General features: G+C 39.5%; 4 protein-coding genes across 5 annotated transcripts; 1 reads left to right on the top strand and 3 right to left on the bottom strand.

The window, feature by feature from the left end:
* Positions 1-94: 94 nt before the first annotated feature.
* ing4 (inhibitor of growth family, member 4) lies at positions 95-10,109 on the bottom strand. Of its 2 annotated transcripts, none has more exons than XM_086311456.1 (8): positions 9,956-10,109; positions 9,467-9,538; positions 8,322-8,488; positions 8,097-8,211; positions 7,891-8,002; positions 7,637-7,781; positions 986-1,047; positions 95-879 (listed from the first exon to the last, which is right to left on the bottom strand). In XM_086311456.1, exons 1-8 carry the CDS (start codon positions 9,990-9,992, stop codon positions 840-842), a joined length of 750 nt encoding a protein of 249 aa, XP_086167582.1. In that variant the 5' UTR covers positions 9,993-10,109; the 3' UTR covers positions 95-839. The 2 variants fall into 2 exon arrangements, with proteins under 2 accessions (XP_086167582.1, XP_086167584.1); XM_086311458.1 differs by lacking the exon at positions 9,956-10,109 and adding an exon at positions 9,827-9,856.
* Positions 10,110-13,639: 3,530 nt separating this feature from the next.
* nop2 (NOP2 nucleolar protein homolog (yeast)) lies at positions 13,640-19,815 on the bottom strand. The gene is made up of 16 exons (XM_086311455.1): positions 19,693-19,815; positions 19,053-19,180; positions 18,916-18,958; positions 18,772-18,836; positions 17,384-17,784; positions 16,901-17,111; positions 16,593-16,792; positions 16,332-16,421; positions 15,677-15,764; positions 15,452-15,592; positions 15,225-15,364; positions 15,043-15,132; positions 14,813-14,935; positions 14,623-14,720; positions 14,408-14,544; positions 13,640-14,313 (listed from the first exon to the last, which is right to left on the bottom strand). Exons 2-16 carry the CDS (start codon positions 19,156-19,158, stop codon positions 13,898-13,900), a joined length of 2,349 nt encoding a protein of 782 aa, XP_086167581.1. The 5' UTR covers positions 19,159-19,180; positions 19,693-19,815; the 3' UTR covers positions 13,640-13,897.
* Positions 19,816-20,009: 194 nt separating this feature from the next.
* Positions 20,010-22,567, top strand: emg1 (EMG1 N1-specific pseudouridine methyltransferase). Its single transcript, XM_086311463.1, has 5 exons — positions 20,010-20,191; positions 20,338-20,439; positions 21,555-21,696; positions 21,855-22,060; positions 22,162-22,567. Exons 1-5 carry the CDS (start codon positions 20,042-20,044, stop codon positions 22,273-22,275), a joined length of 714 nt encoding a protein of 237 aa, XP_086167589.1. The 5' UTR covers positions 20,010-20,041; the 3' UTR covers positions 22,276-22,567.
* A 1,125-nt stretch (positions 22,568-23,692) lies between these two features.
* Positions 23,693-25,739, bottom strand: LOC147319121 (uncharacterized). Its single transcript, XM_086311464.1, has 3 exons — positions 25,378-25,739; positions 24,614-24,906; positions 23,693-24,424 (listed from the first exon to the last, which is right to left on the bottom strand). The coding sequence occupies exons 1-3, from the start codon at positions 25,613-25,615 to the stop codon at positions 23,864-23,866; spliced, it is 1,092 nt and encodes a 363-aa protein (XP_086167590.1). The 5' UTR covers positions 25,616-25,739; the 3' UTR covers positions 23,693-23,863.
* Positions 25,740-25,790: the final 51 nt, after the last annotated feature.

Consider the following 25,790-nt stretch of genomic DNA (forward strand, 5'->3'; position numbering starts at 1 on the left):
CCACCTGCCGGACGCTCGGGCACACTACAGCACAAAGTCAGAAACTTTACAAACCACAATTACAAACGCAGACACACACAAAGGACAGAGAAAAGGTTTTTGAGGTAGTAGCTGTATTCAAATGATTGAAACACAATCACCCCCTCTCCCCGGTACCAATATTTCAGCTACAGAAATGACAATACTTTAAAAAAAAAATTCTTACTTCCTATGCAGCACTCAGTCAAATGTTAAAATGAAATGGTTCAATTCACTACCACAGGTGACTAATACTGTCAAGGTGCAGCATTTTTTTTTTTTTGTAATTTGCCCTCTTCTTATATCGAAAAATTAAACTAGTGTTCCAAGGCTAAGCACAAGAAACTAACCATATGACAAAGCATCAAATCATCCATGGTCTTTTTTTTTTGGAAGAAAATATAATTTTGTAGTTGTACATGTGAATACGGTATAGAGTATCGTGGAAAATTCAAATGTCATACCATTATGGGCAGTTATAGTGTTTATTAATCACTCAGAAGATAAAATGTAAAAAAAAAAAAAAAAGTCACAAAAAGAGCACCAAAGGTAACAACAAAAACTCAAAATTAGTGTTAACCATTAAAAAAAAACCAAACAAAAAAAAAACCAAAACAAAACAAAATTTAAATACATTTGTAACACTTGGCTCCTTCAAACACTCTGCATCAGACCAAGGCAAGTACGTAAACCGAAATTTAAAAAGCACCAAATGTTAAGGAAGATGAGAAACAAAAAGTTCTAGTAACTAATGAAGAAATATTCTTCTCATTTTCCATCTGATCAGAGTCCGTGTTTCGTTCCAGGACAACCATTTGTTCTCACTTCCTCTTTCTGTCCTGAGAGCACCGTGGACAGTACCTGCATAGCATAAATGAAGAGTGGTGAGGGTGCACACTTTCAACACTCTTATTGAACACATTTGTGAAATTAGATCACAGTCTCAATTTCTTTTAGTTTTGTTTACCATTTGCCTCTCGGTTTGGTTGTCAGCCCCACACATGCGAAATGGAACCACTCAATGGAGCACTGGAAAAAAACAAAAACAGACAAAATACTGGTAAGTGTTGTGCAAGTGAAGCAGTTGGGACAGACAAAAATCAAATTTTTCTAGAACACATGATGGAGAGCAATCTGTTCAAAAAGAGCCATCACATGTAATATTCACAGTGTGGCTTCTGCTAATAAATCAGTCACACTGCCATCTGTGACCTTATCCACACAGCGAGGCACCGGGCTGCAGCACCTTAATTTATGGTTAGCATCTTGGAAATGTATGTAAGAGAGAGCCTGTACATGCACTTTATAAAGTATAACAGACACATAATACCATTTCAGCTTCTATTTTTTATTATTAATCTGATTTAATGCTCGCAGAGTCAGCTCTGTATGATACAATTATACTGTCGTGACCTTTTTTGATATGTGGATGGTATTTATTGATATTAAAATAAATAATATCATTCCTTCATTAAAGGGACCAGTGAAGGTACCACATTTTGTGTGCTTTATTAAATGTCACAAAGGGACACACTGTCATTTACTCACTTCCAAATGCAACCTCTCTTCCTTTGTTAAGATGTACAGATGGCTCTTTAAATCTGATAATAGCAGGGCTCCATCCACTTAAAACGCCATTATAAGCAAATAAGTAACAGGAAATTAGAACTAGAAGGTGATTTACTACATATTAAACCACTTTCCACAATCCTCTGGCTTTGCCTTTATTGCATAAATGTGCACTCACCAGACACTTTAATAGGTAGGCCTTGCTAGTACCAAGTTAGACCTCTTTTTGCCGTCAGAGCTGCTTAGTTCTTTGTGGCACAAAGACAAGGTGTTGATTACGTTCTCAGAGATTTTGGTCCGAAATGACATGATAGCGTCACACAGTTGCTGCAGATTTGTCAGCTGCATATCCATGAAGCTCCACGATGGTGATGATGTCACATTCCAAATCACTTAATTCAACTTTCTTCCACATTCTGATGCTCAGATGGAACTTCAGCAGGTCCTTGACCATATTCAATTCAATTTTATTTATATATCAAATCAAATCACTTTTATTGTCACATCACATGTGCAGGTACATTGGTACAGCACATGTGAGTGAAATTCTTGTGTCTATATATATAGCGCCAAATCACAACATAAGTCGCCTCAAGGCGCTTCATAGATACAGAGAAAAACCCAACAATCATATGACCCCCTATGAGCAAGCACTTTTAGCTACGTGCATTGAGTTGCTGTCATTGGCTGGCTAATTAGTTCTTTGCATTAATGAACAGCTGAACAGGTATAAACTACTAAAGCAGCTGCTGTATTTTTTTAATGCAGCCTCATTTTCTTCTCTTTTTTATGCTCCTTTCCTTGATGTGTCTGATTATGAACATTCTTCCCCTGTAGAATAAGCTAAAAACTGACAAGACCAGACATCTTGGAAAAAAAAGCTTTCCACATACCAGGGTTCATACGTCTTTTTCAGGGTCAAATTCAAGCACTTTTTAAGCACTTTCAAGGTCCCTTTTCAAGCTTTTCAGATAACATTAGAGCTGGGCGATATGAGATTTTTTCATATCACGATATGTTTTTTTCATTTCAGGCGATAACGATATCTATCACGATATAAGCCAAATAACTATATTTGTAAGATTTAAATGTGCCGTTGCTCACAAGTAAAATGTGAAATAATCAGCAGCTTGTTTTTATTTAAATATTTATTTCCCATAATAAGTTCAACAGGGTAGATGTACTTAAGGAACATGAGACTTTTTCAGATAGATAAAGGCAAATATTGCAAACTACACAAAAGGCAGCCGCTAAAGCGTTTAAGTTTCAAAATAGAACAAACGAAACAGACTAAATTGTCAATTCCACTTAGAAACAAAATATTAATTCTAAAAATAAATCTTAGTTTGTTTTACAGAATAACAGACAAAACTGACTAACTTTTGTCAATATCAAATAAACTGAGAACTAAAAGGAAATTCTCAATCTCTCCTTGTTGTATAGCTGAGCTTTTCAAACAGTTTTAACAGTTACTTTAGTCTGACAAAAGCCGAATGACGAATTAGCGCTTCCAGTCAGAGACTGAGGCTACGTCCACACGTACACGGGTATTTTTGAAAACTGAGATTTTCCGTTTTCGTTTTAAAAAATAATCCCGTCCACACATAAAGGCAGAAATGAAGGAAAACGCTGCTATGAACATGCCAAAGCAGCAGGTGGCGCTAGACTCCTAACCGTGCCGAAATGCTGGCCAATCAGAAGTCTAGAAGCCTCGGTGGGAAAAAGTAAACAAAGCTGCGGCATAGAAGCAGAACCGAGTCGTATGTGTGGAGGGACAGTAACTGTGTGTATATGTAAGCATTTAAACACTGCAGAGAGTAGAATTAACAGTAACAGTATTGTAGAAATTCATTTCACCGAAACAATAACGCGGCGCACAGTGTGACGCATGCACCAGTTTATTGTATTTCCAGACTTGCTTTCGGCACAATTTACAGTGCACGCTACTCTGTTTTTTTTGTCAGACTTGAAATAGCCGAAATACCTTCACACTACGGAACTTCTATGGCTCTTCCGTTCGACAATCTCTCCGGCATTGGAACCATCATCTGTTTTCTCTTCGGTCACGCTCGGTTGATTTTTCTAGTCGGCACACTCATTTCCTCCATTACCCGCTGGCTGCTTCCCAAACAAACACACGTGCGGCTTGGCACTTGTGCTATATGGTAACAAGTCACGCGACGTGACGCTGCGGCTGTGATTGGTTCGGCTCCGCGCTACTTAATTTGGATTGGCTGACCTTTTTTTTTTTTTTTTTTTTTTTTGAGGACAAGAGCAGCGAGTCTATCGCGATAGCTTAATTTCTCTATCGAGTAAAAGTTATATCGCGATACATATCGTTATCGTTCTATCGCCCAGCTCTAGATAACATAGTTCAATTCAACATATAAGACTTTAAGAATGCACAAGCATCTACTTAAAATCTATTGAATTTATCATCTGTGATATTATTATGTACAATTCCAATGTATTTTGTTCATCTCCCTTAAATAAACAGGCAGCCTTAAAGTATGAAATATTCATATACAAATACACATATAAATGTGTGTACTGTCTCAGTGGCTGATTGTGCCCCACAGGTCTCGGTGTGAGCTTGAAGACATGTATGAGTTTTAAGTAGTTTAATGTGCAGGTGCTGAAGATAAACACATTTTGAATGAAAGCCGGGGAACTGATGGCACAGAAACAAGTGGCTATTCTTTGTGACCATATGGATCGGTCCTTCATATTACCATTATTTCAAATACTCCAAAAAGCTGGGGTCCAGGGTATAATTGGCCGTTTTTGACTACTTTTGATTTGGCCTCTATATTTCAACTTTAAACTGTTTATCTTGCCAATCTGTTATTTTCTCATTTTGACAAACTGTATCAGCACAATTTATCTAAATTCAGACAAAATTTAAAATACGAGTAGAAAGTGATATTTTTGACTGCAAAAACCACAGGCATGTTTAACGAATCATTTTCATAACTTGAAATGCAAATAGAAATTGTACATTTTTAAAAATATGCACAGGTTTTGCAAACAAAAAAGTTATATGGTACTATTTACCTAAAAATGCAGCCAAGGCTGAGATGTTTTTTATATAACCATTTCAAACTATTTACAGAACAATCAGGTGTTCTGCATCAAATAAGAAGGCACAAAAATTATTTATGCAACTCCAAAAAATAGTTTGTGTCCACTATAACACAGATGAGAACAGTACAGGGATAAACCTGCAGGTCTGACAGCAGGTGTGTCACACAGCGTTTACACTGCAATCTGCCTTTGGTGGCTTTTTTGCAGCTACTGTCACATTTACTAGTAGAACTGACACACAAAACAAAACAACGACTACACTACACACTAACTACACAAGACAACACACTAACATGAGACTCCAAACACGGTAAACCTCACAAATTTCTCATGTATCAAAACTGTCTCTCTCTCTCTTTCGCTCACTCCTAAAACTTCCCTCTCTTCCCAAACAACCAAATGCCACATGTTGCCATATCATTTTTTTTTATTGGTCAACGTGGTACATTTTTCCACCAATAGGGAAGGAGTGTTTTTTCTTTTTTCACCAATGACTGTTGTTTTTCACTCACACACAATCAAAGCGTGTTTGCTAGCGCTCTCCTTAGAAAAGGCCGTTTTTACCGTTTCTTCCTGGAGTAAACGCCACTGTTTTATTAAAAACAAAAAACATCGGTTTTACGTGGCCTATCAACACAATTTAAACACTGGTATATAGTTTGAAGTCCGCACGTTCGACCCAAGTTGAAATGGAGACTCTGGGTCTGTCGACCCCAGAGGGTTAACCAGAAAGCCAAGTTAGCTAGTTATGTATCAGGCTAATGTTTAAAGCTTTCACTTGAGTAAATTAACTCATATGACTGCTAAGTAATGTTAGCTAAGTTCACAGCATATTCCATAATAGCGCTGCCATACTGCATCACACTCAGTGCGTTTCAATCATTTCTCCAGCGAGTTTGATAGCTAGCAAAATAATAATCATAATTTTTTAAAAATAGCATGTGTAACGTACACGTACTGGAAAATTATTTACTAGGACTCACCTATCATGCGACTGGAGAGCGCAAACTCCGCCATTGTTGTTTTCCATCAAACACTTATTAAAACAACGACCAACAGGTATGTTAGCGCACACATCCCCGACTGTCCGAGGGAGGGGCGGGGTCACATATTGAAACAGACACAAGGCAGCCAGGCGGGGAAATTTTGCCTCTACATTTTGCGACTCATTTTATTTCTCTATCTGATAAGAAAACTGTTCAATCAGATAGTTATTTGTGGTGAATGAAATACAGTTACACTTTCAAGCACTTTTAAGCACCACATCTGAAATTCAAGCACTTTTCAAACCTTGAAAAGACAACATTAAAATTCAAGCATTTTCAAGGATTTCAAGCACCCGTACGAACCCTGACATACTGTAACTGGTTAAAACAAACACATGTAACTGCCGCCAAGTTAAAAATATACCGACCATAAGCACTAAATGAAAAAAAAAAAAACTGTTTCCCTGTGTTTGGTGGTTCCGAGGACATCAGAGGGATGTGTGTGAGTATTTCACTATAACCAAACCTCTTTTAATTTGGTTCGTATTGAAACAGCAGAACAAAACTCAAATACAAGTGGGCAATCATTAATATATTTAATTTTGTTATTGCCAAACAAAATGGGATCAGTGGATATGTGGATAAGGACAGCACATTGAACCCAAACAACCGGACATCTCCCTCTCAAGTTCAGTAAAGACAATAAAAAGGGACATTTCATCTTATGCCAAAAGACAACTGTCACAAGCTAAATGAAGCAACTGCAAAGAAAGCATCCCAAGACTCTCTGTGGTCCAGCCTCCTTTGTGTGTTTACACAGAAATGCTCTTTTCTCCAGTGAAAAGAGCCAGAAAACACCAGAAAATATATAAAGCGTTCAGAACACCAGTTCTTGTTTCTGTTACTCTGTATGATTTGCCTTTATATTATGACACTTGAAGTGGGTTATAAAATTGATTTGGTTGTGCTCTGCGACCAGACCTTATCGTTTGGTCTAACTCCCAAAAACTTGCGTACGTCATTGAGCTGACGGTACCATGGGAGGAAGCAATCGAGGAAGCATTTGAGCGTAAGAAGCTGCAGTATGCCAACTTGGCAGCTGAAGCAGAGGACAGAAGTTGGAAGATCAAGGTGCGCCCGGTGGAATTGGGGTGCAGGGGCTTTGTTGCCAGTACAACAGCAAAACTGCTTAGAGAGATTGGGATCAGACAGGCACAACGACAGGCTATAAGAGAATTAGCTAACACTGCTGAGAGGACCAGTTAAAAAGGGCTGACTTCACTTGGGCAGCAAAGGCAGTCCAGCTAACTGTGAGAGAAAAGAAAATATTCCGCTCTTCTTCCCTTTTCTAGGAGGCAGTAGGGAGGAAGAGCGTACAGCCCGATCCGGCAGGGAGGTGTGGGAAGCCAGATCGTGCGCCCCCCTTCCGGCTCTCCTCTCTCCTATCTTGTCCCTTTTCTCTTACTTCTCTCTATCACCTTTTCTATCCCTTTGAAGAAGTGAGGCTCCATAAATGCTAAAGAGGTAAGTATTATTTCTCAGTTGCAGTGAATAGATAGGAGAAAATAAACTGTAGAAAACTAAACAGAAGAAAGAAGAAGAGAAATAACAATTTAACATAAACTAGTGACACACTCCGTGGCCTGAGCAACCCTGGTAGGCCCTCATTGGACGAGGGTGTCTAGTGATAATGGGCGAAACACCTGATGAATCCAAGGTCCACTACTGACGATGTGTCCCAAATCTTAATATGATAATCTAGATCAAATCTCTAATCTACCAAAAAATTGCAGATTTGCTTGGGTAAAAGACCGAAAGTTTTTTTTTTCTGTATATGTCTGAAATAAAGATACAATACAATACAAAAAAGTTGAGGCACACAACGATATGTGTTGCTGGTAAAGTTCCTGGGCTGCCTTTCCTCAAGATTCTCTCCATTCTCTCCATCTTATCTTATCTTATCTTAATACAAAACTCACATCAGTGTTGTCACAGCCGATCATCTCGCCATAGGAGACCTGATGACATAGGCAGTAGGTGGGCTCGTTGGGGTCCACTGGCATATCCAGCACATCGGATGGGTGCACGTTCCCAAAGTTGGAAGAAGGGCTGTTGAATTCTCCTCTGATGATTAAAAAATGTTGTATGTGAGAAAAAGAGTATGACACTAACTTAAAAGGAAAAAAAAACAACAATGACGAGACCATCAAAAGCAAAACAATGCACAACGTACGGCTGAAGGAGTTTCACTTTCTTCTGTGCACTCTTAGGACTGCTGTCTTCATCTGAACTCTTCACTTTAGACCTCGTTTTAGCTGCCTTCTTCTCCTTTTGCCTGGAATCTCCTGGGATTACAAAAGCATGCAAGACACGCATTATATTGAGTTTGGATTTACTTAACTGAGCACATAACTGTGGGCAAATACAGTGTTAACCCACCTTTCTTCCCCTTACTAGAGGTGGAATCATAGTCTGTGCTCTCGATTTGCTTTTCCTTCAGGTCAGCCTCAAACCGAGCCAGATCCGTGTCCAGACGTCTGATGTGTTTATCCACCTACACAAAATTCAGGCCATGCTTACTTAAATACAGGGCAGTGTATTTTTCAAGTTATTTTCTCCCAATAAACATGTATCTAAAATATGTTTATTTTCTAAGATACCAACCATTTCATAGGTCTGCATGGCCAGCTGCACCTTGTCATCTCCAAACTCCTTGCATTTACTGTATGACTGCTGGATCTGCCTCAGTATGGACAGCTTTTGCTCAGAGGAGAGAGTCCGGGCATTGGCAGTGTATTCTTTAGCCAGAGAGTCTATCTGGCCTTTAAGATCTAAACAAAAATAAAAAAAAATAAATAAAAAAAATAAAAAAAGATGAGAAGAACTTCTAAACAACGCTGTCTGTAATTACGAAGATAATTTTAATACCTCACACAAATAAGTCAAAATGTTTTTGAAAATAACACAATTGGATATTCAGTTTTCTTATTTAACAAGCATAAAACCAGCAACCTAAAACAGTAAATTATGATCTTAAGGCTTCAAAAATGTTAATAAACTTTTGGGTTCTATACATTCATCTTCTTCTCCTTATCTGTTTCTGGTTGCTGGGGTGGCTTGAGCCTATCCCAGCTGCCAAAAGCAGGATACACCCAGCACAACACTGACAGACGGACAACAAATTTAGAATCACCAATTAATCTAACTCCATGCATGTCTTTGAACTGTGGGAAGACGTCAAAGCACCCGGAGAGAACCCATACAAGTACGAGGAGAACATGTAAACTTCAGGCAGAAGGACTTCAACTGGATTTAAACCCAGGACCTACTTGCTGTAAGTAGACAGCACTAACCACAACCAAACCTTTAAAAATGTTTTTGCTTAGCACATATAAATACATAATAACACACCTAATTGTTTTCACTCTGTATAATTATTATTGTTATTATTATTAATATTATTTTTATTTATTTTATTTTGATCATTTATTTGTTTTGGGGTTTAAAAATAATATTTAAATAAAGATGACTTAAAAATGTTATTATGTGACTCCTCATCACACATTAAGATAGGGTTCGAGCTGTGTCAATGTAAAAGCACTAAATAAAAATACATCCAAGTGTTAAAGAAGAACAAGACAAATAATAATAATAATAATAATAATAATAATAATTAGGGGCTTTTTTTCGTTAGTAATCTAATGATTCCTCGGACTTTCGTTGGGGTCCCTGTGTGGGGGTAACCCATTTACCTCCATTTAAGGACCGTGTTTTGTGGGTTAATGAAGATCCGTGTTCACTGAGCTTACCCTCTGTGCGTTGATCTAGATCCCTCATCAAATTAAAGTTCCTCTGCAACTCGAAGGGCAGGTTTTCTATGCCTGGTGTGGCAGGAAGGCAGGAGAACAAAGATTTTTAAGACATCAACACGAAACAATGAAATAACAACACTGGCTAGCTCAATCTAATGTCTGAAGTGATGCTTTTTCGGTTAAGCTTTAAAATTCTCAAGCACCCCATTAAACAACAAGTGGCACAAATACAGCTGACTATGAATGCTAACTGCATTTAACTTGTGCCAGTAGTGGCAATACAGGATGCTTGCGAGCCTTTCTTTGCTCCCTTGCGACGCGCTATTCCAGCAAATAGACTGAGCCTAAACCGCTAACCGTTAGGAAACCGTTAGAACATTCCCTTCCGCGCTGAAGCTGATCAGGAGATACACTACACAAAGAAATTAAACTATAAAACGACTAAGAATGTTTTTCAATGCGTAGAACACATGCAAATTCACTTACTGTCCAAATAATGCTCCAAATACATTCCCGCCGCCATCTTGGAAAATGTAAACAACACAGCTTCCGGACCGAGATAGAGCTGATCTGATTGGTTATCTCCAGAGCGCACCCAACACCGAAGGAAGAATCAACTGCCATCCAAAGTACGGCCAATTACAGGTGTAATACTCAAATTATCATATAGGTAATAAACAATAACAGGTATGCAAGAGCGTCCAAGATGTACTCCGTTTAGAGATGGTCTTTTGTATTTTTATCAAGGTTATTATAGTTAATCTATATTATAGTTACAGGCCTCCCAAATACTGCACAGACTTTTTTAATGACCTCAGTGAACTGCTGTCTGTGATCTGTGTTGATTTTGACTGTGTAATTATTGCTGGGGATTTTAACATTCATGTGGACAACCCTCAGGACAAAGGGACTAAAGACCTGAGTAACACTCTGGGCAACTTTGGGCTGACTCAGCATGTAACAGAGGCCACACATAATAGAGGACACACTCTTGACCTACTGATCTCCAAAGGCCTGAGCATTTCAAAGGTTACTGTGTCTGATGTGGGCCTGTCTGATCATTACTGTGTTTTCTTTGAAAGTAAAATCTCAGCCCACACAAATATCTCAACAACAGTGATCACAAAACGGTGTATAACTGAACACAGTAGTGCAATTTTTAACCAGGTCTTCCCATTAACACCTGACCTGCCCAGAGGGTCAGTCAATGAGCTCGTCAATAGCTTCAATGCTAACATGTTAAATGTAATGGACACTATTGCTCCCATTAAGGTGAAGGTTATCTCTGGAAGGAAAAAGTCTCCATGGAGAAACTCCACACTGGTGAAAAATGAAAAAAGAGAGTGTAGGAAAGCTGAGCGCAGATGGAGAAAAACAAACCTCCAGGTTCATTATGACATTTATAAAGAGAAACTTCACAATTATAATTTACAACTGAGGAATGCAAGGAGGTCCTACTTCTCTGACATCATCACTAAAAACAGCCATAATGCTCGGGTCTTATTTTCTACAGTTGACAGGCTAACAAACCCTCCTGTGTCAGTGGCAGCTGAACTTCATTCGACCATGGCCTGCAATGACTTTGCCAAATTCTTCACTGAAAAAATCCAAAAAATTAGACAAGCAATTGGTACATCAACAGCAGATCCAGGATATGTACTGTGTCCACCAAAAAACTGTTTAAACACCATGAAACAGTTTCAACCTATTAACAGCAAAGACCTGGAGGACATCTTAGGTCAACTGAACTCCTCCTCCTGCTGTTTAGATGTCCTGCCAACAAGTTTTTTCAAAAAGGTCTCAAAGACTTTAGAGTCAGACCTGTTACAGATCGTCAACTTTTCTTTATTATCAGGTGTGTTTCCAGAATCACTAAAAACTGCTGTAATCAAACCTATACTGAAAAGGGACAATCTTGACAAGACACAAATGAACAACTACAGGCCGATCTCAAATCTCCCGTTTTTAAGTAAGATCATTGAAAAAGCAGTTTCTCAACAGCTCAGTTACTTCTTAAAACAGAATAATTGCTACGATGCCTTCCAGTCAGGTTTTAGACAGAACCACAGCACTGAAACCGCTCTGACCAAAGTGTTTAATGACATATGTCTGAATACAGACAGTGGAAAAATGTCAGTCCTAGTTTTACTGGATCTCAGTGCAGCATTTGATACAGTTGACCACAACATATTACTCAAACGACTGGAGAACTGGACAGGTCTTTCAGGAACTGTACTAAACTGGTTCAAAACATACGTAGAAAACAGGAAATACTTTGTATCAATAGGTAACTTCACATCTGAGCAGACAAGTATCACATGTGGAGTTCCCCAAGGTTCCATCTTGGGACCCCTTCTGTTTAACATCTACATGCTCCCACTGGCACAGATTATAAACAACAACAAAATAAACTATCACAGCTATGCAGATGACACACAAATATATATCACAATGTCACCAGGAGACCGAGGCCCTGTACAGGCTCTTGGTAAATGCATTGAGGAAATCAATGACTGGTTGTGCCACAATTTTCTCCAGCTAAACAAAAACAAAACTGAGGTAATAGTCTTTGGCGCCAAAGAAAAACGATTACAGGTCACCAGAGAACTTCAATCTATACATCTAAAAACCACAAACCAGGCGAGAAATTTGGGTGTAGTGATGGATGCAGACCTAAACTTAGAAAAACACATTAAGACAATAACAAAGTCAGCTTACTATCACCTCAAGAATATATCAAGGATAAAAGATCTGATGTCTCAACAGGACCTGGAAAAACTAGTCCATGCATTCATCTTTAGTAGGCTTGATTACTGTAACAGCATCTTTACAGGTCTACCTAAAAAATCAGTCAGACAACTACAGCTCATTCAGAACTCTGCTGCTCGAGTCCTCACTAAGACCAAAAAAGTGGACCACATCAGTCCAGCTCTGAGGTCCTTACACTGGCTGCCTGTCCGTCAGAGGATAGACTTTAAAGTTCTGATGCTGGCCTATAAAGCTCTGAATGGTTTAGGACCAAAATACATCAGTGACCTCCTGACCCAGTATGAACCATCCAGATCCCTCAGGTCATCTGGATCCGGTCTTTTATCAGTTCCCAGAGTCAGAACCAGACACGGAGAAGCTGCATTCAGCTTTTATGCTCCTTATATCTGGAACAAACTCCCAGAAAGCCTCAGATCAGCTGAAACACTCAGTTTATTTAAATCCAGGTTGAAGACTCACCTGTTCTCAGCTGCATTTGAATAAAGCACCAAATCCACACTTTAAGCTTAAATTTCAAAACTTAAATTTAACTACTGATTTTATCTACTGTTCTGATTTTATCTGTTTTGATTTTATATACTGTTGTTTGTTTGTTTGTTTGTTTGTTTGTTAATTAGTTAGTTAGTTTATTTGCTTGTTTTAATCAATTTTAAATCATGCTTTTTATTTGTTCTTGTTTCTAATGTCTCTGTAAAGCACTTTGAATCACCTTGTTGTTGAATTGTGCTATACAAATAAACTTGCCTTGCCTTGCCTTGCCTTAATCTCAACTAAAGAATAAAAAAATAAACTTCTTTAGGTGACTGAATGAAAATAAATAAATGAAACAACCTTGTGAAATTACAACACATATTACAGGAAATTTCTTTATATTTTCTGAAAATGTGAAATAGATGCAGCAATTTACTGGAACACATGTAAACATAAGTGGTGATGATCTGAACCAAAAATTTCAAATTTGGATTTGTGAGTCTGTAAGACCGGTTTCCACTGATTTTCAGTCCAGTTCTTGTCTAATTTGGCATACCTCAGCTTTTTCCCCATTTCCCTTCTTTAGACAATGGAACGGTGGCCGTCGAGAACTGCTGAGACTTCTGATGCCCCTTCAGCAAACAGATGGATTCAGAAGGACCTCTCAGGTCCCAAGTCAAGTCTTTGCTGGATTTGTTAGTTTTTTAAGAAAATTACTTTTAAACACTGTTCATCTGCAGTAGATTTTTTTTTATACCCACCACTCCTCCATTTGTCCAATTTCCTCTAATTTTTTTTAAGGACACACTGCACTAAAAGAAGTTTTTAACTACAAGCTTTTTGAGAATAATCTGATATGTTTGGACACAACACTGTTTCATCCTTTGAGTTAGGTGCCTCTTTTGTGTGTGAATGATTCATAGGTCAGTATTAAATGTTCTTAAAAGATTTATTTCTCACAGGATTATGGAAAGCATTGAATCTGTATACAGAAATAAAAAAAAGAAAGCTCCAGCTTTAGTAGGGGCATTGTTTGTGAGTCCAATCATCAGCACGCAGCCATGTTACAATCACGTTTGACACAATTGCTGCACAAACAGAGCAGCTTCATCAGACAGAGGTGGATCCAGGTGTGTAACAAAGCTTTAATATAATCCAAACATGCATTTAACACACTGTCACTTTTGTTTATTGTTTTTGCAACATGTGCTTCAACTTGTTGAATTTATTCTTCCCCATTCTGTTCTTGGCCTTCATGGGTGTTTTCCTCTTTGTGGCCTGCTTTTTCTCAAACCTGCTTCCTTCCTTTGTGTCAGCTTTTGATGCTTTACCATCATCTGTTGCCTTCTTGGCTTCTGTGCCCTTCACAGTTTCTCCATCCATCTTGGCGACTTTTGCCTTTTTTGGTCCAGTATGCAACTCCTTTTTGCCTTGTGAGTTGATGATTGCTTTTTTCGTGACTGCTGTTCCATTGGCTTTGTTTTCTTGCTTCAGGCCGCCTGCCTTGTTGAGGACAGTCTTCTTTGTCTTGTCGCTCTTGGACCTTTTCTCTTCAGGAGCTTCTGTGGCCGCTGTCGTCTCAGGAGCCTCTGCCTTCTCATCTTCTACAACAACAACAACAAAGACAGATGTTACTTAGTGATGAAAGGGAAAATATCATGATAAACGTAGGCATGAAGCTATGACAAAAACTCTTACCATTCCCTGGTGGTGCAGTTGGAATAATGTTGGAGAACTTCTTCAGCTTGGCCACAAAGAATCCATCCATGTTGTGGGAGTGAGAGTAAAATCGTCGCGTGAGTCGCAGAGTTGGATGGAACCTGAACTTTTTGAAACTAAAAGAAGGAAAATATTCATGTTTTATTCAATTTCTTACTTGCTCCTAAAATAATAACACTGGTTATCCAACTTACTTGGTGAAGCCTTCCTTGCCAAAGTCGAGTCCTGTGGGAACTAATTTGACGTTTCTTTTCTTTAAAGCGTAGTCCACCACCCATTCATTCTCCTCCACCTAGTTGAAAAAAATGCAATCACTTACCAAGCTCGTCTGATATTTACTATGTTTGTACATAAATTTGGTAGAAATTCAGAGTTTCCACATACAGTTATTGAACACGTGCAGTAGACCAGATATCCTCCCGATGGGGAATCAGCATTGACCGAGTCGATGGCAGACAGAATCAATTCTTTCTGCAAGTGAGCACAACGATTGATATCCACCTCATCCTGTCAGTGAACAGAAGGGCAAAAAGAAACAAGTATTAGCACACTACTTAAAGCAAACAGACGTGTGTGTATATAAAGACAGAAAAAGTTTCTTTCTTGGTTTTTACCTTGCTCGTCTTCACAGCTGGATCTTTAGCAATGACGCCTGTGCCTGAGCAGGGTGCATCAAGCAGCACTCTATCAAAGCCACCCATGACCTTAAAGCAGAATTCCAACAGGTCAAAACATTGGAACTGTAATAAGGCTTAACCCCACAGATATTGGTGATCTACACATTTAGACAGGATACCTTTGGGAACTCTCTGCCGTCATAGTTGCAGACCACAGTGTTGGTGACCCCCAGACGGTGGATGTTTCCCACCACACTCTTCAGTCTTTCAGCATTGGCATCATTAGCCACTATTACCCCCGTGTTTCTCATCAGCTGAGCTAAGGGTGAGAACATCTGCATAAGGACTCCACTATTTTTAAGGGTGAAATGACAACATAATTTGCAATAAAGGCAATACATCTTACCAATATAGGTAGTCTTTCCTCCTGGAGCTGAGCTCATGTCTAATACCAACTCTCCCTCCTGTGGAGACAGCGCCATGACTGGCAGAAAGCTGGAGGCTCCTTGGAGCATGTAATGACCGGCCAGATACTCCGGAGTTGCACCTAGTTAACATGTAAAGAAGCTGCAGTCACACTCAGCATCCTTAATTGCTTAAGTTGGTCACTTACATAACTTTTGAAACCTACCTATAGGTACTGAGGAGTCATAGATAACCAACCCCACTTTAGACCATTTCCCCAGTGGATCAAGGTTCACTCCTCTGTTGATTAAAGCCTAAACAAGGAAAAGCACAAACAAGTGAATTCAATATGTAAAGACTTGAGTTTCCTCCTGTCATTTAAGTAGTTTTTCCTTTTATGACAACTTGGTGAGTGTTTGAGAAGTTGGCCCCTCCCACAATAAGGGTGACCACAGCCCTCAATAGGAGGCCTATGGCACCGCTCCCTCTGTGCAACAGATTTTAACCTAGCAACCAACATCCAGCAACCAAGTATCAACCAGGCAGGGGATGCATCACATTGGCAGATGTCAATGACTGCTTTTTAGGCTTGTGAGACTTTGCTTCTTAACTCCATAATCAACAGTAAATCCATTAATACATATAATATATATGTAATATTCTATAGATCTTCTTCTGAAAATGCTAACCTAAGTACAGAATTCTTCATCCTGGCTGCCAAATTTTTGTTCAACAAAAACAATTCTATATCACAACAGATACAATCTTTAAAGCAATAAACTACCAAATAGCTAACAGTCATGACACACATTATGTATTTTAACTTGTTAAAACATTCTAAATGCCAATTTTGTCCATGTCTCTTAAGATCAGGCACCTACCTGTGCAAGGTCCCGCCTCCTTGTTTTCAGTGTATTGGTTCGAATAGTGACAGGTCTATGAATTTCATTGGCCTCGAGGAAATCAACCAGCTGTAAGGCAGAAAGAAAATATAATGTTTGGAGTCAAATAGATATTCTCAGCTAGACCTTGCATGTTTAAATCAATGCATCCATGAATTCTTTTAAATCAGGATTTAATGAAAAAACATACAAACAAACCCAAAAAAAACAAACCAAAACCATGCACGGAAGAAAACACACCTCTGAAAGAGGGAATAGGTCCATAAATTTTTCAATGAGGAACTCGTTGTAGCTGTAATAGGTGCAGAGATCTTTTTTCAGAAGTGAGATGTAGTCTGCTCGGTCTTTCCCCTCCTCTCTTTTTGTTGAGAAATTGCACAGGAGGTCAATGTTGTCCTTTATCCGCTGATAGATTGCCTTCAGGTCTAGAGGCAGAAGTCCTAGAAAATGTGGACCAAAAAAATACGTTTTGATTGTTTGTAGAAAATCAGAGAATTTCTTTTTGCACATTTGCTGCTCTAAAAGACAAAAACTTCACTGAAACTCACCCTCCTCTGGTTTAGGAAGCCTGAATTTATCTTCTTCGTCAATGTTTGTTTTTAGTTCATCTTCTTCATCCATGTCAGCATCAGATTCCTGTTCCTCCTCCTCCTCGTCATCATCCTCATCCTCTTCATCATCGTCATCTTCATCACTATCAGGAGCCTTGGACTTTTTCTGCTTTTTTTCTTTCTTGGCTGCACGTTCAATGGGAAGAAGCTGGAGGTAGAAAAAAAAAAAAAAAACAGCTCTAAGTTAACCAGCCTCTGCTACAATGTTCTCTTAAAAATGTAACTGTAATAAGGCCTAGTGCCACTGAAAACAGAATACTCTCCCGATTTTGTAGCTCATAAGTGAAAATTTTCTAATAAAATGAGGCTTCAAACTTCACATTTCCAGGCTGGAAGAATATTTCGTTTCAGCTTCTGAATAAAACTAAAAAAAAAATAAAAAAATTAAAAAGGGTAAAAAAGGTTAGAAAGAGCACATACATCCTCTCCATCACTGTCATCTTCTGCTGCTTCATCGCTGTCATCCTGAACACCATAGTCATCAACCATGTCATCATCATCATCATCATCATCATCGCCTTCATCATCATCATCATCATCGCCTTCATCATCATCATCATCGCCATCATCATCGTCTTCATCATCATCATCATCGCCATCATCATCGTCTTCATCATCGGCCTCTTTTTTCACTCCTTTTACACCCTTCTTCTGCTGGTCTTTGCCTCCCTTCTTTTCTACAACCTTTTCTTCCTCTTCCTCCTCCTCATCATCATCTTCTTCTTCCCAGTGTTCATCACTGTCATCCTCACTTTCTTGTTCATCAATCTTGCGCTTCCTCTTTGATGGTTTCAACCATTTGCTGTTCTCATCTGTGAACCCTTTAGGGAGAAAGAAAGAAAGACAAAACTGTAAATATATGTGTATTTATTCATTTATGAAATCATGACACATACAAGATGCATTAATAATCAATATCCACCCATCCCTCCCTCCATTCCCTTTCGGTTTTCCTATCAGGATTGTGAGTGGACTGACGACTGGACCAAGCTGTTAGCAAGCCAGCCGAGAGATGCAAGCTCAAAAGCCTCTGGATAGCTCCAGGACCTCTTCCCAGTGGAACGGGCTTGAAACAACTCACTTAGGAGGTGCCAAAGAGTCTTTCTGGTGAGATGCCCTAACCACTTCAACTAGCTTTTTTCCATGTGCAGGAATAATGGCTCCACTCAAAACCCCTCCTGAATGACCAACCTCCTCACCGTGAACTTTAAGGATGAGTCCAGACAGCCTTCAAAAGGAGTTCATTTCTGCTGGTTATATCACCAATCTTATTCTTTCAGTCACTACCCAAAGCTCACACAACAGTAAACCAGTACAGGAGCTGCATAACTGCTAACGCACCAATACTTCTGCTAGTCTCCTGCTCCTGTCTCCCTTCACTCATAAACAAAATTCTGAGGTTAACAAACCAGTTTCAGTAACTTGGGATTAGACTAACAAGGCCACCTCCTGATCGACATAGCACTGAACCCCTTGGGCCCCTCCTTCAGGTGGTGAGACCCAAGAGGATGAACAGCAGATGCTGCCAACGAGCCGCGGAAACCTCAATCCGGGTGAAGTAAAATGTTTCAATCCTTGTTTTTCCATAGAAGGCTTATGAATCACATTTAGTCTGGCTGTTCACCTTGGACCATTATCCCTTGCTGATATTCCCATAATTGCCCTTGATAATCAATAATAAACAACTGCTTACATAGCTGTAATGATACTGGAGAAGGATGGTCTATCAAAACAACAATCTCATGCTTGCATCTGGGCAAATATTTAAATCATGCGTTGACCAGACTGAGCAAAAGTTAATTGTTTACCTTTCTTAGGCTTTTCCTCAGCAACATCTTTGGGCTTTTTCAAACTCTGGATTCTCTTTGCAGCTCTGAAACATTTTAACATGAATTAGGAGCTTGTAAACACATTTGCTTTATGTCATGTTACATCCTCAGTCCACCTCTTACCTTTTTCTGGCTCTACTTGAGAGACGTTTTGATCCAGTGTCCTCTGCAAGATTAAATATAAAAAATAACACAATGTTGACAGCGTGTTTTACTAAACCTCCAAAACAGAAACTTTTGACTTGGAAAGGGATAGTTACCATCAGTTATAAACTTGGCCAACTCTGTCTCTGCTCCCTGCTGCTTCCGGGTTTTTTTACCCGGACCTTTCTTCAACTTCTTGGAGGGATCCAACTTCCGACCCATGATTTCCTTCTACACAGACAGTCTGAAAAAGAAAACACAGCAAGAGTGTTTTAAAACCCTAAGACAAAACCAAAAATACAGTATATTTGAAAGAGAGGAGCGTCATTGAAGAAAAAAAGTAAAACTGTTTTGGATGGAGATCTGCGGGAAAGAAAACCGTCCAACATCAGTACAATAAATTCAGCTCCAACACAACCAATGCTCTTTATAATTATAAGCAGTGATTAAATTATGTAGTGTTACAGAGAGGGTCTCTTTACTGTTGAAACAGTAATAAATATGTTTGGTTATAACAAATGATAAATCGTTTATTACAAATTCTCCCACTTCATCTGCTGGGGATTAAACTGTTTAAATATTAATGTATGATCAGACTGTTATCAAACAGCCTCGTTAAAAACTTGTGACCAGTTTCACAGCCATTACCTGACCGCACAGTTTTAAAAAGTATACCCTTACAACTCAAAGCTTATCGCCACTGAACCGCTCTTTAGCTGCAGCGCGAATCGCAGCATCGATTCTTCAAATACTCACCAATAAACCGGATACTTTAAGGTCCGCAGACACTAATTATAGTGTGATTGTGGAGCGATGCAGGACGAAAATTTCTACACGTGAAATTTCCTTCAACACGTTGTAGCGTGACATCCGGCGCACAATAGTGACGAAAGGGTGGCGCGCGCAGAACGAGGGCGCTGAGGAAACACGTTTTATTTTATTAAGATAAAACGGACTGATTTTTTTACCAAATAATTACATATTCAAAATCTAGTTACCTTCATAAAAACCCCACAAATGAAATTTTTATGTGCAATACACTCACCTGTGAACGCGCACCTCTGCAGTGACGTGTACTTCCTGCGACAGTCCAGAGGAAGGCATCATGGCGGCGGGTAATGGGAAGAAGCGTGGTCTTGAACATTTGGACGAATATGAACCTAAACCAGCCAAACATCTCCGCAGCCTGCACGACCGCATGGCGGAGAGGAGGCTGGTGGTTATTCTGGAGGGAGCGTCGTTAGAGACGGTGAAGGTAAGGCGCTATGGAGCTGTCTTTGCGCGTTGTTGTGATGCAACCCCTACCCGTTTTTAGTGGAAGTGACACCAACAACGATGCTTAATAATAACTTAACTTAAGGCGAGTTAATACATGCTTTTGGCTTGTTTTTCATATTTCAGGTCGGGAAAACATTTGAGCTGTTAAATTGCGACCAACACAAAAATATGATCATCAAAAGTGGAAGAGATCCCGGAAAAATAAGACCAGATATCACACATCAGGTAAACACTCATTCCTCAATAATAATGTACAGCCTTATTCGTCACTTGTGTTTGTCAGTCTGTCACAGTTAACCAGAGTGGAGTTTCATTGCATTTAAGTCATTGCAATTATGTGCTATCAAACATACTGTGCATGTTTGATAGCACAGTACTGAGCATCAAGCCTGTCATTTAGTTTTATTTCTGCATTTAAAAAGTAATCTGGGGAGCAATCCTCCCCCAGTATGAATCAAAGCGCTAAAAGAGCATATTCATATCTTTTTCTCTCTTTCTTTTTTTTTTGCGTAGCATGGTTTCTGGGATCTAACGCTTTCCAAAAGTCCCCTTTAGAAATAAATAGATCCTTATGATTACTTTTTAGTGCTCCTTACTCTGGTACTTATTGTATGCACAGTATTGTGGTCTTAATTCATATTAATTTGTCTTAGTCTGTGATATTTATAATCTGTGACATATTGGGTTTTTTTAATAGTTACAGAAATACAGTATCATTGACTCAACATCCCTAACATCTGGACCTGCTCAAATCCTACTACTTAGGAACTATTACAGTGTAACTGAGAGACAAAAACAAAACCAGCATGTTTCATTAGCTGACTTTTGATACTACTGCATCAGTAATATTTCACTAATCTGAATAGTGCACATATATAACAGTATAGTATGAATAAAAAGTACTAAGTAGTGTAAGAATAATATGAAGTAGTGTAAGAAGTACTTTAGGAACAAAACAACCAAAAAAACTATCAAAAATAAAAGTAGGACAACAGACATGAGCCGCTTTTGTGCGCATTTTATTGAGACAGGGATATGTACATGATTGTGAGTCAGTTGCCTTTTGTTTGTATTGTAATACCTACCTACCTGAACTTTTTATATCTTGGCCTAACACTTAATAAGGAAACTGAAAAATGAAACAAAATACTTTGCAGGCAATCTGAAACTAAATTGTAAAATTAAATTGAAATAAAAATCAATACATCAAGTCTGAAATTTAACTAGAGTGTTTTTTCTTATTTATCCTTTTTGTCTGTGTTTTCTTATATAAAGCGTAGTGGCATGTTTGTGATGAAGGGCTGTATGAATGGTTTTAACTTTGAACTGTGTATTTCCAGTGTTTGCTCATGCTGATGGACAGTCCGTTGAACAGGGCGGGGCTGTTGCAGGTTTACATCCACACAGAGAAAAACGCTTTAATCGAGATCAACCCGCAGACCCGCATCCCAAGAACATTCACACGTTTCTGTGGCCTTATGGGTAAACTATAACTGTTATTTTTTCTGCATGGATAATACACATACTGATCATGCTGTAGGCATTGTACTTAAGTCTTATTCCCATGTGTTCTGGCTTTAAGTGAGCCTTCACTCCATTACTGTTCTCCTAATTCTTCTTTCTTCTCTCTACTTTCTTAGTTCAGCTGCTGCACAAGCTGAGTGTCAGGGCTGCTGATGGTCCTCAGAAGCTCCTGAGGATGATTAAAAATCCAGTGTCTGATCACCTACCTCCCGGCTGCCCTCGTATCAGCACCTCCTTCTCTTCAGGAGAGGCCGTGTGCCCACGGACTTTGGTACCAGAGGGACCAGCTGCAGTGGTGATTGGAGCATTCGCACATGGAGCGGTGAGAAATATATTGAGGCATTCTCTTTTACAGACTCTTTTAGTCTGTTACAGTTATGTCAAATACTCCTTGTGTGTTACTGATGTCTCTGTCCTTATTAGGTTAACGTGGACTACACAGAGAAGACAGTGTCCATCAGTAACTACCCCCTGTCTGCAGCACTGACCTGTGCCAAGATGTGCTCTGCCTTTGAGGAGGTGTGGGGCATCCTGTGACGGATAGAAAAGTGCTGATGCTGACTGGAAAGAGACAGTTGACTATATGGACTTTATTTCAGTGCACTAGAAATACTGGACTGAGTGTCCACTGATGCCCAATGTTCTATCCTGGTATACACTGTCCTGTATATGTATTCGATGGCATGTGAGCACCATGTGGAAGACACATTGGTTCCTTTTCCATGCAGGAGCATGGCAGTTATTTTTATACCAGTATCAATTGCAGTTTTGATTATGGATTGTTGTAGTTACATTAAAATGTGTGACTAAATAACGACTGCTCTTGATTTGTGCAAAGTTTCACACATAGACAACCATAAACTACAAGATGGACATCGCTACTTTGATGTCACCCACTGATTATAAAGTCCTGCTTCGAAGCATCAAGATAATGTAATGAGAGACAGAATTGACTGTGAAACCACGATACCAGAAAAATACTCCCTTCTGAAATGATCAGTTTGACAAATGACATAACATTTTATTCAACATGACCCAAGCCTCATGACTCAGCCCATAAACTCATCAAGAGTTTATTAGACTTGACCTCTAAAGACTTCAGAGGTCAAGTCTAAGAGCTGTTTTGCAATTGTCTCCTAGTGAGGTTTTTCAAGTGACGTCATGTGCACAATGCTTTTAGAGTCCATATTGGGTGTCATACAATCACCGGTTGCTAGGGACGTGTATTCTCCAACTGGCTGACAGTGGTTTCTCGAGGTTGCCGGCTCTCCCAGGATAAAATCAGTTGCAAAGAAGGTGCTGCATTAAAAGCACTTTGGTCTGGTTACTAGCAGATTGCCATGGTTGCCTGCAGTTTTAGTTTATCTGCCAGCATTTGCCAACTACTAGTCTAGCAGTAGTAAAACTTGAAAGAATGCAACACGAAATGGCGAATGTTTGCCCTCAGAATAAAGTTCAGCCTCAGTGCTGCAGCCAATATATTTCAAAGGGTGCAAGTTTTACTTTGAAGGCAATAAGTTCATCACTTCCATTCAAACTGCAAAAATGTGCTGCTGATCAAAGCATTCACAAGGAGGTTTATGCTGGAAATGTACCCTTTTTCCCTAACAACAGGTGATTGCCAGGGAGATCACTGACAGCCTGTAGGCCTGTGTGTCGGGTACTTTAGCAATCAATGTCCCAGAGACTGCCATCAACCTCCAACAACCACTCATAATAGGCCAGGGAATACTCATTTTTCAATCACAACTGGTGGTTGCCAGGTAGCCACAGACTGTCTCTAGGCTCGTGTGACTGAAGCCTTATTCACTTGATCCTACATTATCACCCATTTAAAATGGCAATCACATGGTTAATGATCACATGTCTGTCTGACCTCAATACATGATATTTTTGCAACCACAGGTATCGCATTCAAGTAGCATTTAAAAGAAAGACAAGTTTCCACTGAAGCTTCACTTTTCAGAACTTGTATCTGAAAACTGTCCATGTTTTATGCGATCTATGGTCTGTACAGTGAAGTGAAGAAAAAATGATATGGGAACACAAACACAACATAGAACTACGTGTATTTCAGGATGCTAAAAGGGGTTCTGTTTATTACTGTTTACCATGAAGACTCAGCCTAGCGGTAGTAGTAAGTGCCTTTCCTCGATCTCAACTTTGATTTTGGAAGCCTTCGTCTTGCTTGCTTTTTATGTCGATTTTGAACTTGGTTTGGTCGGCGTCTCCGAGTCTTTTGAGCCTTCCTCGGTACCTTTCGAACTCGTGCGCCCCGGTTTGTTGCAGGTCTGCGTTTCTTGCCAGCAGGTTTTGGTGATTTTCTTCCTTTGGTTGTCTTCCTTCTTTGTTTGTGTGATTTGGCTGCCGCTTTGCGAGTTTTGCGTGTTAGTTTGTGCGCTGTGACCGCCATTCTGCGAGGCTTGCATTTTAGTTTGGGTGATGTGACCGCCATTCTGCGAGGCTTAGGTTTTAGTTTGGGTGATCTAACTTTTCGAGGTGTTGCCCTTGTTTGGTGTGATTTGCTCTTTGGTTTGGTTTGGTTTGGCTTTAATACTCGTCTCTTTTGGTTCTCTGCTCCTTTGGGGGATTTGCTTGTTGCTGTTTTCGGAGTCAGCTTCAGCTCTGCTTTTGGCTTTGGAGTCTTCACTGGGATCGTCCTTACTTGAATTATGTCTGTCAGCTTCTATTTTTCGGGGGGTAAAAGTTAATGTGACATGAAATTGTTTTGAGAATCTCACTGTAATACTGCAACACACGGGCAAGAAAATCACTTTTTAGCCACAATGCCAATAAGCTACATGCATAACTTACACGCAGCAGTGCTGCATTTAGTTGAACTAATACCAGTTACCAAAGATTAAAGGTGCATTACCTTATGGTTGAGTCTGAATGATGCATTTCTTGTAGTTCGTACAAGTGTCTCGTTGTTAACCAGCCTCTTGGTCTCTATGTTCACTCGCCTGTTGTTCTTGGCCACATCATAGCCTCCAGCTGCCAGCATCTGTTTGAGTTCTGCCATGGAGATGCCGCCTCTGTGTTTGCACTGGGAAACCACACTGAGGATGAGCTGGGAGATGTGAGGCGAGGTTGGCTTTGCGGAATTTGTCTTGGGTGCATTTCCAGCCTCTGTTTGAATCTGATGCTTGAAAAGCCGGACGGGAGTCTCTGAAAAATCAATGAAGAAAATAACATTCAAATCACAGATCAGTGCAAACCAGTTATAGTATAGTACAAATGTCTCCATCCATTCTCACTGTTGTATTTTGTTATGAACCAGCTAAATGTTCAGCATCCTTTGTCCAGTATATCCTCTATCCTTCCTCTGCACATGTCCAAACCTTCTCAGCCTTGCCTCTATAACTTTGTCTCCAAACTGAGCTGACCCTTTTATGTACTCTAAATCTTAACATCTTCATCAACAGCTGCTAAAATGCATAGCCCCCCCACCCATTTTGAACCAGGAAAGACCCTGGAAATAAATTCTGTGTCATAGTATTATTTTTTATTGTTTGAAATCTAAAGCAGATTTAAAAATAATTAAAATCAAAGACACATAAATTCTTAATTTGGATTAATTTAGCTAGCCTCAGCAGTTGGCTGATTAGCTTAGCTTTAGCTGAACCGTCAGGGACTCACTGGGAAGAGAAGCGTTCGCCTTTCCTGTCGCCTCATCCTGGTTAGGGATAGCTCGTTTCAGTAGTCGGCCCAAACGTTTGGCTCCTGCTTTTCCGAGGCCTTTCCCAGCTGGAGTTTTAGAAGGTCTTTCTATCTGTTTTATCACCTTCAAATGTGTGTTTTCTCCTGACTTCTCGCTCGCACCATTTCCCAGTGCACTCAGCTGCGTGGAGTTTGTAACAGTGGCTTTCCTCCGCATTTTTTGAGGTTTACACACTATTTCATAATTAAGGAAGAAATCTGAAATGATGGAAACTCCTCTACTGAGTTTCACTGACAGGTATTGGTCAGAGTTTAAAATAGGAATGCTGATTTTGTGACATTTTGAAAAATAACAGTTCTTCAGTTGCTGGTCCAGAGCCTTAACTGAGTCA

This window comes from Aulonocara sp. 'chitande type north' Nkhata Bay, linkage group LG11, assembly GCF_057382095.1.
Source record: "Aulonocara sp. 'chitande type north' Nkhata Bay isolate Kocher_YH1m ecotype deep benthic linkage group LG11, A_spYH_male_GT1.1, whole genome shotgun sequence".
NCBI classification, from domain to species: Eukaryota; Metazoa; Chordata; class Actinopteri; order Cichliformes; family Cichlidae; genus Aulonocara; species Aulonocara sp. 'chitande type north' Nkhata Bay.